We start from the raw sequence: 15863 nt of genomic DNA, 5'->3' as shown, positions 1-15863 counted from the left end.
ACTTGCTGGTAATTTTTAGTAGTTCTGCTACTGTCCCTGTAGTGTGCAGCAGCACTTTTTGGAGGAGGAATACGAGAGCCACCAGCAGGTGCCATTTGCTGCTCACTTGTGTGTCGAAGTGCTTGTGAGTGCCTGCCGTGATCAGTAGATGACTGCTGGCCCATTAGCTCTCCATCTGAGAACGGCTGCCCGGGCACTGATGCAGCTCTTGTTTCTAGGTGAGACACAGTGTTAGGTTTATGCTTAGTCCTTACAGGGCTGCTACAAGGCTTTCCTCTTGCATTTCTTGCAGCTTTTGCTCTTTGGTTTGTGAGTTCAAAAAAGCCCTTCCTTCCAATGGCTACAGCGGTGATTTTCCGTTTCCCTTCTGCAAGAGAATCTGAAATGCAAAGGCCAAATAGTAATGTGTACTTGCCTAGAAATAATGTGCTGAGTTTGTAACTATTGGAGAAAATAATCTGGCACATAGCTATTTCCGTGTACCTCCCCAGCACCAAGAACAATTAGGCACCAGCTGAAGACAGTGACTGCCAAAAGCGCATTTGGGTGAGGTGGGTGTTTCTGGGTGGTACAGTCATGCATTAACAAGTGTGACTGCGTCACTAAAACAAAAGTATATTTGTATCCCCAGGCCCTTTGTAGGGATATGCTATCCTCAGGAGGAGAGGACACCAGTAAAGCATCTGGCAGGGAGGAAAGGCAGAGAAAGGAGTACAGGATAATGAGGTGTATTTAACTGCTTGCTGTTAGCACAAACTGTCCACCTGAACTGGATGTTGTGTTCACAGCAGCTTCAGGAGTCGTTCTCTGTGAAAGCTGAAGTGGGAGCAGGTCAGCTGCTCCAAATCCGGTTCTCTACGTGTTAGAAGAAATCTAAACCGGTGGACAGATGGGTGGGCAGCAGCCACAGGGAGGGCAGCTGCAGCAGGGGCAGGAGTCAAAGAAGCTTTGTGCAAACCCTAGAGAAGATGTAAACCCTTTGCCTGCAGTACGTGCACACAGTCTTCTTAAAGAGATAGGAAACCAGAGATCATTTTTTCTGTTTGTTGAGTCGGAACTCTCACTGGGCATAGAGCTACTTGCAAAAAATCTTAGCTCCAGTGCATAAAATCTTGCTCCGTCTTGCTCCTTGAGTCCAGTGCTAAGCTCCAGTGGATGAGTGTGTACTTCGTGGGGAGGGGAAAGCAGCATCCTACAGAAATCTTAACCTTTATGCATTTGGAAAGAGGAACTCACGTTTTTTCTGAACACATCACATGCATGAATAAATGCTAGGGATGAAATGATGCTGTGTGGGGTTGTGTGACAAAACGTTCAGCACAGTGGATTCTGTTAGAGAACGAATGATGAGTTGCAGTCAGACACCAAGAAATGATGGTCCACAAGCTGCAAGTGCTTTTAATAGGATAACTACCCACTCGTTTGCTTAGATTTCTTTTAGTTTCATCTTCCACCGCTGAGGAAAAGTGTGAGCAGATACAGCTCAGTGAAAACGATACAAAAGAAACCACCCTGCATCTTGAGAAATGTTTAGCAGCTTAATTAGATTCAGAGTATAATACTGTTAACAGTGCATAAATGACAGCTATTTTCTGTTTATCTACATATCATTCCATTCTTTGAGCTTTATCCATTATTATTTAAATATGAGTATTTTAAGTATCTTTTCTCCTCAAAAGCAACCCCTATTTTTTCTTCCAATTTGATTTCACAAGATATTGTCAAACTTCTTATGTGTAAGAGGATAAACAATATACTCAACCCTCCAGCAGTCATAAAGGGAGAGGCAGGGGGAGAGGAAGTCCTGCCCCTAGATATCCAATGTTATGACTCAGTACTCAGGAAACGTGGGAAACGGAGCTCTTCAATCTTAAATGTTTCAGTGGGGTTTTCTTAGCTGCCTTCTGCTAATCTGCTAATCCTTTTAGAAAGCTGAATTCCATGGCTCTTTCTGGAGACAGTAGAGCACAGCTGATTTTAAAGCAGTTTTTTTCCTTCAGCATAATGCAGCCCTTGCCGAGGTCACGGGGCTGCAGAGGCTGTGCTCTGACTGCAATGGCAGTAAAGTGCGCTAACTTGCACTGAGCATGAGCCAAATTCTGTTCTGTCGTATCCTAGTATCTTCGAAATTTGGCTGTGCTACCGCTGTGCTACAGCTACACGGCATAACAAGTGAGTTTGCCATTAGATTCCTGGCTGGATTAAAATCAACAGAAAAGCAAATGCACCGTTTCTAGTACTTCTGAATAGCATCTCATTTAGACCTTGATGTGAAAGCAGAATACAGTAAGTTGCAAGTGACAGAAATGATTTAGTTCGATATCTCAGGTTTCAAACCTTGTCAACTTGCAAGAAACACCTCTGACAGCTGTTGTGTCAGCTGGTGGCTAGTGAGCAAAATACAAGAATTACAAAACTCCAGAGTTTGTAATACAGGGGAGGGAGAGGGGGAGACAGAAACGACAGTGATGGATTCTTTCTGGGTTTTCTTGTCTAAGCAAAGAGCTGAAAGTGTCTTGGAAGAACAACCACAAAGACCGGCGATACCTTTCCCAGACTTAAGGGTGTGCATAGTGGTCTCGTGCCTCAGCTGCTTTGTGATGTACCTAAGCTGCCGGCCCACGTGCCATATCAGAGCGCCTTTGCAGGAGACTGCTGCTGACAGCAGGGTTTGTAGTTCATGCAAGGAGCCTCAAGTCCCTGTTCCTGCTAGACAGCATTGAGTGGCTGGCAATGAATTCAAAGCTGGGGTCTTAGTGACACAGCCTGAATCTGTCCTGATAAGTGCAAAACCCGTCCCCGGGCTCTGTTATAGTACCCTTAGCTGTTGGCAAACTTGCACTGCTGGCTTTGAGGCGAGGGCTGTTCTTGCACTCATTAGCGCTGTGGCATGGCATCTAGAGCATGTAAATCAAGATTGGCCAAGGTGCCATCTTTGAGGCCTTAGAAGGCAGCCCACAAAGGGATTTTTTCATTGTGTTTGTCTTTGAACCACCTGGTGAAGGCTGGCTGGACATGCTGAGCTGGAGCTGTCAGCCTGAGTTCTTCATTAGGTGGCCGTCAGCCGAACCTCACTAAGCCACCCACCATCAGCAATGCTCTGGGGGCTCTGGCATGAGCTATGTGGCTGGGTTTGGTGCTGAAAATCACAGGGGCAGTGCCTGGCCAGGTGAGTGAGGTAGGGAGGAGGACATGATGAAAGGAGTGTCTCCTGCTTCTCTGCCTCCTAACAGCTCCATAAGGAGGAGCAGCTGCTCTTTCTGATCTTACCCTCCCTGGTCCCCGCTGAAGTGGTGTCTGAGAGCACAGGCACTGTGCATACCCAGCTCACTGGAGGTGCCCCAACTCTCTGGCTGTTTCCCTTAGCACTATGTCCACATCTGTCATGGGTGTGCAGTGGCAGAGGACTCACAACAGTGGCTTGCTGTGAAACTGGTAACCCATGAAAGTGCCTTGCCTGCTGGTGGGGTGCTGCAAGGATGTAACACAGGGAAGTCCTTCATCTGTGTAAGAAGGCAGGGCTGCAGCTGCACTCAGCTAATCAACACAGGAAGGTGCTAGATATGTTTAAAGCAACTGCCCTTCGCTGGGAATGGCTTGGGTCTACGCTGTAGGCCTGTGCCAAAGTAATAAAATCATGTCTTTATTCCAAGGTGTATTTTCTGTCTTATTTGCAATTAGAGTCTAAAACCTGTGTGCTGTTTTACTTAAAACTTCAGTGATGATTGAGGGTTACTTTTTTTTTTTTAAATTTCTTTCTTTGTGTGTATTTCCAGTGTGTATTTCTTTCATATTTAAGGTAATACCTTATGCTTCAAGCTAGGCAGCTGTGCAATTCCCAGCTGGATCAGAGCCGCAATATGCTACCTCTTTTTCCAGAGCAAAACTGACCCCAGACGATCCATCTTTTTAAAACTTGGGCAATTTATGCTCCCAGTACTACTGATACAAAAAAGTCAAAGTGTAAATGCAGAGTCTTGGTGCTTTTCCTTAAGTACAACAAATAACCATCTCCGTTATATAAATGTACACAGGTTAAAAAAACAATGAGTATATTCTCCTTATATGAACAAAAGCTCTTAAAGATACTGCCTACACCGCACAAGCTTCTGGAAGGCTTTCTTGAAATCTTCATTAAAGATTGTGTAGATTAGAGGGTTAATAAGGGAATTTATATATCCCAACCATGCTAGGAAATTAGACATGTCTTCTGAGATGTGACATCTTTCACATGTATTAACAACTACTTCTTTTACAAAAAAAGGGAGCCAGCAGATCACAAATGCCCCCAGGATCAGACCCAGCGTGGTTGCTGCCTTTCGCTCTCTTGTGCTAGAGATTCTCTGTTTTTTCCAGGACTTCTCATGCTTAGATTCAGACTTGGGGCTTCGTAAGGTGATATTGATTTTATCGCAGTCCACCAGAGGATCTGATGTCTTCTCTGCTGTGCTGGGCATTGAGGCCGATTTGGTGCTTCTTTCACCTGCGTCCAGAAGGACTTGTCCATTTACCTCCTCCCGTACGATCCGGCTGACGCTTCTTCTGTGAAATGTCTTTGCTGCCTTGTATATCTTGTAATAAAGTATCAGAATCAAGGCCAGTGGGATATAGAAGGCGCCAAATGTAGAGTAAATGGTGAAAACGATGTGGTCGTGTTTGATGATGCATTCGTCATCCCTGCTGGTCGTCTGGTGCCGCCAGAACAAAGGTGGCATGGAGATAAAAATGGATATGATCCATACCACTGCAATCATGATGCCAGCGTGCTTAGGTGTCCTTTTCCGTGCATATTCCACAGCATCCGTGATTGCTCTGTACCGGTCCAAAGCAATGGCAGAGAGATGCAAGATGGAACATGTGCAGCATGTAATGTCCACGCTCAGCCAAATGTCGCACACCACTTGCCCCATGATCCAGGTCTCCTTTACAATGTAGACAATGCTGAAGGGCATCACTAGGACTGCCACAAGGAAATCAGTCACTGCAAGAGAGCAGATTAGATAGTTGGCGGGGTGGTGGAGCTTTCTTGTCACAATGATTGCAGTCATCACGAGAGAATTGATGGCCGTTGTCATTAGTGCAAGAACAGACAGAGTAATGGAAATGAGGATCTTGGATGTCACCCATTTGAATAGTTCTTCTGATGTACCGTTTTGTTCAGTTGAGTTTATTAAATCCATGTTCCCTTTTAAAGGTGATCTTTACCAGTAGCAGTTACCTGTTGGAAAAGTAAAAACATTCAGAAAGTGCATCCTTAGTCTCCAGGACGTCTTGATTTTTGTTGTCTTAAAAGACTATGGGTCCCAAACTCACAAGAACCTCAGACTTATCACTGAAATTATTCTGACTCCAGACAGCTTTTCCTGGCTAACACTTTGTGGGATGCCCTGCCTCCAGAATAGGGGCCTCCTCTTTCTCCTTGGTCGTGCTGTTGAGAAGGGCATCTTGGCACGGCCGGGGAGAGGAGCCTGCTGTGGTGCTTGAGGTGGCCCTGCCCCGTGGGGAGCTGCGCGCTGCTGCATGGGGGAACTGGCCTTGTTCCTCGAGCAGGGCAGCAGCATCGGTGCACCCTGGGGTGCAGAGCAAACCCTCCTGCTAAATGCTTACTCTGGATGAATTGCAGTGGAGTCTTGAAACTGGTTAAACATGGACAATCTCATCCTAAAGCAAGTACTAATACTGCTTTTGGGCTAGCACTGTCTACTCCACTAGGCAATGTAATGGCTGTTGACAACTTTAATCCACAGGAAGCAGGCATAATGCTGCTTTTCTCTACATAAACTCCTTTTTCCCCATCACTATGTGAGTCCTTCCTTGTGTATAGATAAGCATGAGCTTTCTAAACCGGGATGCAGTTTTCAAGAGAAAACAGAAACATGAAAAACGGCAGTACAAACAGGACAAGAAACAATTGCGTGTTGAAAGTTTCATTTCAGAGCTTCCTCTTATGCAACTCTACAGTGATATAGATGAATATATTTTAAAACTTCAAACGGCTAACTTATTGTCTAACTGAGATATTATACATAGGTTAGAGTCCTGAGAACATCCTTACTTTTCCTGAAGTTTTGCTATTCTGTGGTTGCTGCCGAAGAAAACTGCAGAAGACTTGGATCCTAGTTGTTGTGCTAATGACTCTCTCTACAGAAACAGTGTATCTCCTCTTACAGTTTTGCAGGAAGCAAAAAGCAGGAAAATACTAATGAAATAAATTCTCAGTTATGTTCTGAGAATGTGAACCCTACTTTCTTATCAAGAAGGGTTTCTGAGCACTCTGCAGACTGTGGCTGAAGTAGGAGTCTCCAACTGTTTAGACTAGAGCTTGTAACTCTCAGTTAAGAGGATCAGATTTCATCCGCTTGCAAGTTTTGACATGCAATTTCTTGTGCATGCAAGATCTCCCAGATGAAGTGGGGTTTCCTGCGATAACTTTTGGAGTGTAGTGAGTGAGTTGCACTTGTGTTGCACTGGATGCCACATGTAGGGAAATATATAAAATAACTGAATATTTCTTCTTGGGAGAAATGAGTCTCATAAACATAACTAAAGCTTTTTAGTATTATGCTGGAGTGGCTTAAAATGAATTTCATATACTGTATACAAACTTGGACACAGCTCGCTAATTTGGTTCGATATTCTAACCTGGGCAATGCCTAATATGCTGCTGACCTACTCAAAAAGGTTTTTAGCATTGCTTCACCAACATTTAATTGTATGGAAGAACAAGGAAAGGAAATGTATTTTACATGGTGATATTTACAAATGCTGAGCAGAATCTTTTCCTGTATGTGAGCTGATTACAGCGTGTGTGTGCTCTCTTTCTCTCTGTGTTCCTCTCTCTGAACTTGTATACTTCACATGCATAAAAATAGATCTTTTGTCATGTCAGTGTCACCTTAAAACCTTCTGAATCCACAATAATTGCTAGTTTGCAGATATTTTTGTCTATAGCTAGTTGCCTTCCAGAGAAGGAATAGGCACATACAGTATTTTCTGGTGAATGTTCAACCTCTACTAAATAAATAATTTTTGAGCTTCTATAAATACATGGAAAAAAAAAGTTTCTTGGGAAAAACTGAGACTTCTGGTGATATCCAGTGGTTGATCATATTTTAGAACAGTTACTCTTTATAGTTAATTACCTTATAAATTTCTAACTCTTTGGATATTAGTCCTTAATTGCAAGCAAGCAAAAAGCAATTTAGAGATAATGAAAGCTGATTAATAGCTTTTGAAAGATTATTCAGTTTGAGACCGTGGAGTAAGGAAAATATTATGGGTGGGTTCACAAAACTGGTGTATAGCAATAAGTAGGTTTCCTTTGTGCTCCAGTGATCTGGAGGCTCAGGCTCAGAAGAAGAAGCACAGTGAGAGAAATGTGCTTACTTGCTGTGTGCACTGATTATACTTCTCTGTGTGATTTTAAGATTATCAGCTGGTACGCTCAGATTTCATTCAAGCTGCTAGCATGGAAACACAGCAGTATTGAAGACTACCACGCTGCGTTTTTAGTGTACTACTGTTAGACAGATAATTGTGCCGGGGTCTCCTGTTGGTGGGACATAACCTGTTCTTTAATGGTACCCATCTGGACATAAGTCCCGCTGTTCCTACGTGGAATGTTAAGACCCTGTGCTGCTGCCCTTGCAGCCCCGGCAGTGGGTGTCCAGAGTGGACCCTGCGGGCTGCTGCGCAGACCAAAGAGTGTGGCTCCATCTCAGGGAGGCACCAGCATGGTGATGAGATCTGCCCTCCAAGGTGGTGGCTGCCTTCGAGGTTACAGAGCCGTTCAGCGGGCCGTGCTGCTTGGGAATGCCAGGCACAAAGTTTGGTGGCTTTCCTCTCCAAGTGGGATGCGGATCCTCCACTAAATGTGGCGGGAATTCATACAAGGTTATTGGCTGACCATTAGCTAAAAAGATTGTTTTATAAATATGTGGAGTTGAAATGCTGGCAGCATTTAAAGACTGCTGCTTCTCTCTCTTTTGATCACTTCCAGGATGAACTAATTCTGGGTTTTCTCTTGCTAAGTTGAACTCATTTCAACCAGTGGCCATCACTGGCCTCTGTCCTCAGCAAGCAACCGAATGACTTTGGAGTACAAAGGATAATCTCGTAAATAGTGCACTGGATTAGGATGCAGGAGGGCTGGCTTATGCCCCTCTGCTGTAGCCTTTCCTTGTCAATTTTTGAGCAAATTCTTTGAAGTGCTTCAGTTCGTTCTCTGTAAAATAGCTACAGGAGTACTTCGCTGCTGCCCTACTTTGCGTATTTGTATTTTGCCTTCTCCAATTAGCATGAATTATCTCTTGTATGCATTTAGTGCAGAGAAAATCTAATCTTAGGTGATACCCCCAGGTGCTGTGGGCACACTGGCATAACTGTGTGCTGTGCTTCCAGCTCGGACTTCACTGTTATTGCCGTGTGAGTCTACCAAGCTCTTGCCTTATAGAACAGGCATAGTCCTTCTGCCCTGTGGCGTGGGCTTCTCCTTATGGCCACATACCTGACATAAGACTTCAAAATGAAGCATGGATCACTTAGAGCCCTCTTCTCTGAGCAGTCAATTTACTTCGGTGAATGAAAACAAACTTGCAGCAATACTGAACTGAAGAGAAATCTGTATTTAAACCGTTATAGAATGGGTTCAGCCGTGACATATAACTATTTTCAAAGAAATTGTTACAGTCCAGATGTTTTAAAGGCTACTTTTGTGAACCTGGCAACTCAGTGTCCCTCTTGAAGGACTAAGCTGAATCTATCAGCTTATCACTGGTATCTCAAATTCCATGGGAACTGCTCTTGCTGCAGTTGGAAGTGTTGTCTTTTATTATTACCTTTTCAATATGCAGCTGTTGCTGGAAAACTTTGGAAAGGCTTCAAGCTTTGATTACATTATATTGTCCTGAATTTAAGACTGGTGAAAATGATGTCTTGTGCTTTATCTTCATTACAGACCTTAACACGCTAAATTACCCATCTATAAGAAGGGCCAGCAGGAGGATCCTGGGAACTACAGGCCTGTCAGCCTGACCTCAGTGCCGGGCAAGATTAGGGAGCGATTCATCCTGAGTGCACTCACCAGGCATGTGAAGAACAACCAGGGGATCAGGCCCAGCCAGCATGGGTTTATGAAAGGCAGGTCCTCCTTGACCAACCTGATCTCCTTCTATGACCAGGTGACCTGCCTAGTAGATGAGGGAAAGGCTGTGGATGTTGTCTACCTAGACTTTAGTAAGGCCTTTAATGCTGTACCCCACAACAACCTCCTAGAGAAACTAGCTGCGTATGGTTTGGATGGGTGTACTCTTCACTTGATAAAGAAGTGGCTGAATGGCCGATCGCAGAGAGTGGTGGTGAATGGAGTTAAATCCAGCTGGCGGCCGGTCACAAGGGGTGTCCCCCAGGGCAGTTTTGGGTCCAGTCTTGTTTAACATTTTTATCAACGAGCTGGCTGAGGGGATTGAGTGCTCCCTCAGTAAGTTTGCAGATGACACCAAGTCGAGTGGGAGTGTCGATCTGCTCAAGGGTAGGAAGGCTCTGCAGAGGGATCTGGACAGACTGGATCGATGGGCCGAGGCCAACTGTATGAGGTTCAACAAGGCCAAATGCCGGGTCCTGCACTTGGGTCACAACAACCCCATGCAACGCTACAGGCCTGGGGAGGAGTGGCTGGAAAGCTGCCCAGCAGAAAAGGACTTTGAGGTGTTGGTCGACATCCAGCTGAACATGAGCCAGCAGTGTGCCCAGCTGGCCAAGAAGGCCAGCAGCATCCTGGCTTCTATCAGGAATAGTGTGGCCAGCAGGAGTAGGGAGGTGATCGTGCTCCTGTACTCGGCACTGGTGAGGCTGCACCTGGAGTACTGTGTTCAGTTTTGGGCCCCTCACTACAAAAAGGACATTGAGGTGCTGGAGTGTGTCCAGAGAAGGGCAACGAGGCTGATGAGGGGTCTGGAGAACAAGTCTTATGAGGAGTGGCTGAGGGAGCTGGGGCTGTTTAGTCTGTAGAAGAGGAGGCTGAGGGGGGACCTTCTTGCTCTCTACAGCTCCCCGAAAGGAGGGTGTAGTGAGGCAGGTGTTGGTCCCTTCTCCCAGCTAACTAGCAATAGGACAAGAGGCAATGGGCTCAAGTTGCATCAGGGGAGGTTTAGATTGTATATTAGGAAAAATTTCTTTACTGAAAGGGTGGTCAGGCATTGGAACAGGCTGCCTGGGACGTGGTTAAGGCACCATCCCTGGAGGTTTTCAAAAAACGTGTAGATGTGGCACTTCGGGATATGGTTTATTAGGCATGTTGGTGTTGGGCTGACGGTTGGACTTGATGATCTTGGAGGTCTTTTCCAACCTATGATTCTATGATTCTATGATTCTATGATGATTTTATAATTGCTATTAAAATAGAAGTATAGTATTTCAGTTGACCCATTAAAATATTAGACTTTGACTGCTGAAAAAAAGCCCTGTAAACAAAGGAAGCTGGTATTTACCTACGATAGCGTGTCTGTTTTCTTGGATACATGAACATTATTATTTTTGAGGAATTAGCCACTTCTACAAATCTTTTTTCCTTCCCTTATGGATATGGCATGTTAAGGTGACCAGAATGTAAGTACTTCCTTGTCTTGAAAAGCACATATATCATCCCAGTGATCTTATTTAGAAGGCATGGGGGAAACATCTGTGCAACCATATCACAGAAGTAACCATTGAATTTGTCTAGCGGTCACTCAAAGAAAACAGAATGTTATTGGTGCTCCTTAGTTTTGCAGGAGCATGTGTATATGGTATTAAGCCCATAAGCACCCATTTATGTCTGAGATTTACTAAAGAGTTATAAGATTGCTCTTGTTCAATAGCATTAGTCTATCCTTCCAAATTTGGAACACAGCACTCCTCTGCCTTTGAGTAAACCTGGAAAATAATATGAAACACCAGTTGCTGGAGAAACATGGCTGGGAATGCCTTTGGGAAGGGCATCATAAGCCTGCTCTTTGGGGTTCTGAATTTAGACTGAACTCCTAGAAGTTTACAGCTCTTGATTTTTGGGCCTGGTTTGTTTTATATTGCTTTAAGCACTGGCAGTGAGAAAGCTTACCAATTAGAGTTTAAGTACTGCTCTTGAATACAAGTTTTCTAAGTGTACTGGGAGGGTGTTTACTTGCTTTTTTCCATGTGGGTTCCTTACCAAAATGTGTCTTTAATTTCAAAACAGTAACAGTACTCAGAAAGCAAAATGAGCAGCTGATTGAACTAAGGGTATTTAAATTGCTATGGATAGCAATAACAGCCTTTGTGCATTAAGTAAATGCAAACTTGTGCCAGTGGCAGAGATAGATCCTGTCTGTCTCTCTCACTCAAACAGGCTTCAGCTGGCTTTGAAATGATAAAGTGTTTCACCTGCTAGCAGGATCCCTTGTTCTATTGGCCAAACTGGTCTGTAAGCTGGTTAGAAATGCCCAGCTTTCTTGTAAAATCACTGAAACTTTTTCTTCTGGTGAAAGGGAAAGACTTGACTTCTTTTCAGCTAGTCTGTTTTTATTACTGATTCCTGTATAGGCTAACCAGATACTTACCAGAGGTAAGACTAAAGTTACCATAGAAAGATATAGTAGTTGTAAGTACTAGCCTTGTTTGGGAGCTAAAATTACTTCTGAAACTAGTGTTTATGAGCTTGTAGAAATTTTTCTTGATGTGGCTGTGTGCCTTTAGATAGCAGCCCTGTGATGTACTAATGACAATTAGCTTACTAATGATACTTTATGTTAAATATGAGTAGAGGGAAATAATACTCTTCTGGACTAAACAAACCTATTTAAGAAGGGTGAGCTTCTACTTGGACCTGATAAGGGATGTGTGCTTTGTTGAGCCTGAACCCTGGCATCCCAACAGGTGAGGAAGAGAAGAGGAGCACTTTCACTTGATTCTTAGTGTCCTGTTTTTAAATTCTTTTCTCCCAAGAACTCGTTCTAAGGCTCCTAAACCTACAGTGCATCTCTTGGGACAAGGTAGGGCTGTCTGGCAGGTTTGTAAGAGAAGTTGCTTGCCAGCTGAAGGCAGCTGCTGTAAACCTGCCATTCCTGGAATGCAAAGTGGATGTCTATCAGCAGTTTGAAGTGGGAAGCAGAAATCAGAAGGTTGAAGTTGCCAGCTTTCCATACCTAGTCTGCTTTTCTGCATGCTTAAAACTGACCTCCCCCATCTGCTACTTAGCTAGGAGGTAGAGTTGTTTCCAGTTATTAATCTGTTAGCAAATATTTGTATGTGCATGCTGAAGTAAAGCTTTGGATTCCCTGTTTTGGATGGTACTGTCTCAGTACATGGGATTGAGCACATTCTGGACCTGAAATGTATTGGTAGGCTGAAGGAATATCTCAAAAACTGTTTATGTTTTACCATTTGAGTCTCTATTAACTGGAGTTATTAATCATTTACACTTGTAGAAGGTCACAACAGACTCATTTCTAGAAACACAGACCACAAATAACTATAAAATCACAGATAAATCAATTGAACTAATATCAGCTAAAGGTAATACAGAATACTGCCTCCCAGGCACCCCTCAGAAAAAGCATGGGTAAACAGATAGTCTTTGCAGCGTGCCCTGAGTATCAGTATAACACATGAAGGAAACAAATCTGAGAGTCCTGGAGAATAGGTGCCTCCAGCTGAGAGATGTACAAATCCATTTATTGCCTGAGCACAGGCATTCCGATAGAATAGCAAGAAACATCAGCTTCTGTGCCTTGTATTCCAGGCACAGAAATGGTGTAGTAAACCTGCATTTGATGCTTTTCTTAGCTGTGTTACCAGTCTAAGAGTCCCTGTGTTGGCAAAGTGATACACTGCAGTATGTTTTGTGTGAGGCACAATAAAGATGATGCTTGCTTTAAATTTCTGGACAGCTTTTTTAATTCTTTCAGCCAACAGAAATAATCCCAAATGGCTAAAATGACAAAGTCTGACAGACTTAGCCCTGAAAGTTACCACTCCATATGTCTGCTCTGTCATGTTATTGCTCCTGAAGCAAAATCAAAAGGAGGGAGGTAGTGCTTCCACTCAAGCAGCTGAAATGCAAAGTCTGAGCGCTTGCTTGAGCTGCCAGGGAAGTTGAACTTGCCCTCTGCCACTGCGTGGTGACAAGAGAGATGCAAACACCAAGTCAGTTAGGACCAGAATGCAGGCAGTAATCTCTGGCAAAGGAGCGGAGTGAAGCACTGAAATAGCTCCTGTCTTCATCTCCCTGGTGTAATTAACTCACCTTCATGTTTCCTGTTGAGCTTGTACAAATTGCAGGGTGCCGGCTGTGACTCCTTTGACACATCTCCCTCCAGGAGGCTTTGGTCCTTGCTTCGTTACTTCATGAGCGTTGCCAAGTGCTCTGTGTTCTCCAGTCTGCAAAACACCAGACTCTTCAAGCTCAAATGTGACAACCTCACGTAATGGGGATTCCCACGCCTCTGTCATGGGGAGGGGGGAAGGCAAGGTTCAGAGGCGCCGCTGCGGTTCCTGGGGAAGTACCACTTGAGCTAGCTTTAAACTCAGCCAGGTAACTGTAAGCAGAGCGCTCAGCAAAACCTGCCTGTTAAGCAGGGTTGCTACGTAGGTGGGGTTAGTCTGTGATGCACTCCTCAGTGCCTTTGCCATGTTTTCTACTTGCATCTGTTGGGCTGCAGTGTGGTTCTGAGCTGCTTGTCAAGCCTGCCTGGAGGATACCTCCCCTGCTTATTGTCATCATATCTGTAGCAGCTGTTGCATTTGCTTATATAGAAGAATGATGTTCAGAGAGTAATTATGCATTCCTTGCTGCTTCTGGTGTTGAAGTTGAGGGTTTGGGTTTTTGTCTCCTTTTGGAAAATTAGTCACTCATCTGTGTTTGCTCTGTATTTCATGTCCCTTTGCCATCTGTTTTAATCTAGCTGAGGGGGTGGGGGAGGCAAGTCAGCTTCTCAGCCAGCCCTCTGGGAGGGGGGAAGGAGGAGCAGCAAGAACAGCATGGTCCGCAGGATGACAGACTTGCTTAAATAAAACAGCAAGCATGCCTTCCAAATGCAGCTTCAGTTGTTGGGTGACTGGAGAGTGAATTTGTTTTGGCTGGAGAAAGGGAAAATTTCAGACCCATATCCATAATTCTCAAGAGGAGATGGCAGTGATTTATTTCTAGAATTCATTAGATGAGGGGATTCAGTTTCCTCTCTTATTTGAAGGTAGTCTGAATCCCTAGTCCAGAGCTTTCACTTTAATGGTCTGGATAGTTGCCTCTTGCATTGTATATAATGTGGCAGAGCCCCAGAGGACCAGCTCGTGGACAGTAGTGCCTGTGGGAGCCGCTTCCTGCCATCTCTTCTGCTGCTGATGTTCTGACCTGTGTGAATAAATATCTGTGAGAAATGAAGAAGTGTCTGGGCACCCCAACCCTCTGTGTGAGCTCTCCACTGAGCAAAACGGTGCCTGCATGATGGCAAGTAGTCTCTACAGACAAAGTCCCATGTATCCACGTGGTCAACACCCTGTCCTTAGAGGCCCATGTCCTCTTGAATGGGTTGTTGGGACCTGAACTTGGACCCTCTGTATCATGAGTGGGCCAGGAGCTTCCTATCCCCACTCTTTGGCGTGCATCCTTAATTTAGTTTGCATCTAACAGCCTGACATGTTCCATTCAATCAAAAATTTTTGGTGTTAGGAAAAGATGTTTAAGATTTTTATTTTAGTTCTGTTGAAGAAAAAGCAAGGGGTTTGTGTTTTTTTTTGTTTTAAGTTTTTCTTTGGATTGGCAGTGAATCAAAGAAGTGACTATTCACCCATCTCTATATATAATTTCTACAACTAGTTTCATACTGTGCAGGAGTGGCTTGCTTTCATGATTATCAACTAAGTTTGTACAATGAGGTGAAAATACACCTGGCCTTGCTTGTGCTTCAGAACACTGCCTTTCAGAGAAGGGCTTGAAACCTGTAGGAATCACAGAGCAGCACTGGAGCAAGGAGGTTGACAGGAAGTTTTACTTCCTTCAGTGTGCTCCTTGCAGCTGGGATTCTGTGTGACACACAACCAGTACCAGTCTATGGTTAATCACTCACAATTTGGAGAGACGGCTAAATTCACATAATCACAGAATCACAGAATGTTAGGGGTTGGAAGGGATCTCTGTGGGTCATCTAGTCCAACCCTCCTGCCGAAGCAGGGTCACCCACAGTAGGCTGTAGAGGACCTTGTCCAGCTCTGCCTAGTTTTTGGAGATCGATTGCTTTTTCCCAAAGATTCTCATTGCATACTTCCCAGTGTACTTCTATTTCACTGTGTCATTTATCTTTATTCTGGTCCTCATATGATCATCTCATAGACTGAATGTCTTTCCCTAGGTCTTGTTATCCATATGTGATAGAATAGGCCTATCGGATAGTAAACTCTGCATTGGGTTTGCACAAAACAGCAGTTTTCTAATATTTTCTTTATCAGGACTAACTGGGACAATTCAGGCTGTTTCCTCTGAAAGATACGCATGTAGCCCTGGCCAAGAAGTATTTTAAACAAAACAAACAGAAGAGTCCTTAAAGTTGGTGGATTTGGAAGTGGGAGGAAAATTAAGAGCATCAGCTTTTTGGCGGAATTGGAACTCAAAGCTTTTTTCTCCTTGAGAAAGACAGAGGGATCTACATGCTGCTAGAAAACCAGGCAGAATTTGTTGAAAGCGTTCTCAAGGTGGTGCATCCGTGGGAAAGGATTTTGTTGTGAGGAACGTTTGTTTCTTTCCTTCAGACAATGCTTTTCCGTCGACAGGCTGTCTTGCCCTGATGACTTCCAGCAGCCAACAACGTCAGCTCCAGGGAGAGACCCTGTGAAGGGCAGGGGAAGGGCAAGTGTAA

General features: G+C 44.3%; 2 protein-coding genes across 2 annotated transcripts in view; both read right to left on the bottom strand.

Moving 5' to 3' along the window:
* The window catches only part of PDZK1 (PDZ domain containing 1), a 206388-nt gene that overhangs the window by 73684 nt on the left and 116841 nt on the right, over positions 1 to 15863 (bottom strand). The gene's annotated exons all lie outside the window — the stretch shown is intronic.
* Positions 1415 to 15863, bottom strand: part of HTR1F (5-hydroxytryptamine receptor 1F) — a 70088-nt gene continuing 55639 nt past the window's right edge. Inside the window, exons 2-3 of the mRNA XM_075434252.1 lie at positions 13259 to 13392; positions 1415 to 5218 (exon numbers count right to left, since the gene is read on the bottom strand). Of these exons, the coding sequence (XP_075290367.1) occupies positions 4080 to 5180 (1101 nt within the window). The 5' untranslated portion in view covers positions 5181 to 5218; positions 13259 to 13392 and the 3' untranslated portion in view covers positions 1415 to 4079. The remainder of the gene's footprint in view (positions 5219 to 13258; positions 13393 to 15863) is intronic.

This window comes from Opisthocomus hoazin, chromosome 1 (genome assembly GCF_030867145.1).
Source record: "Opisthocomus hoazin isolate bOpiHoa1 chromosome 1, bOpiHoa1.hap1, whole genome shotgun sequence".
Lineage (NCBI taxonomy): Eukaryota > Metazoa > Chordata > Aves > Opisthocomiformes > Opisthocomidae > Opisthocomus > Opisthocomus hoazin.
This window is presented reverse-complemented; position numbering and strand designations above follow the sequence as displayed.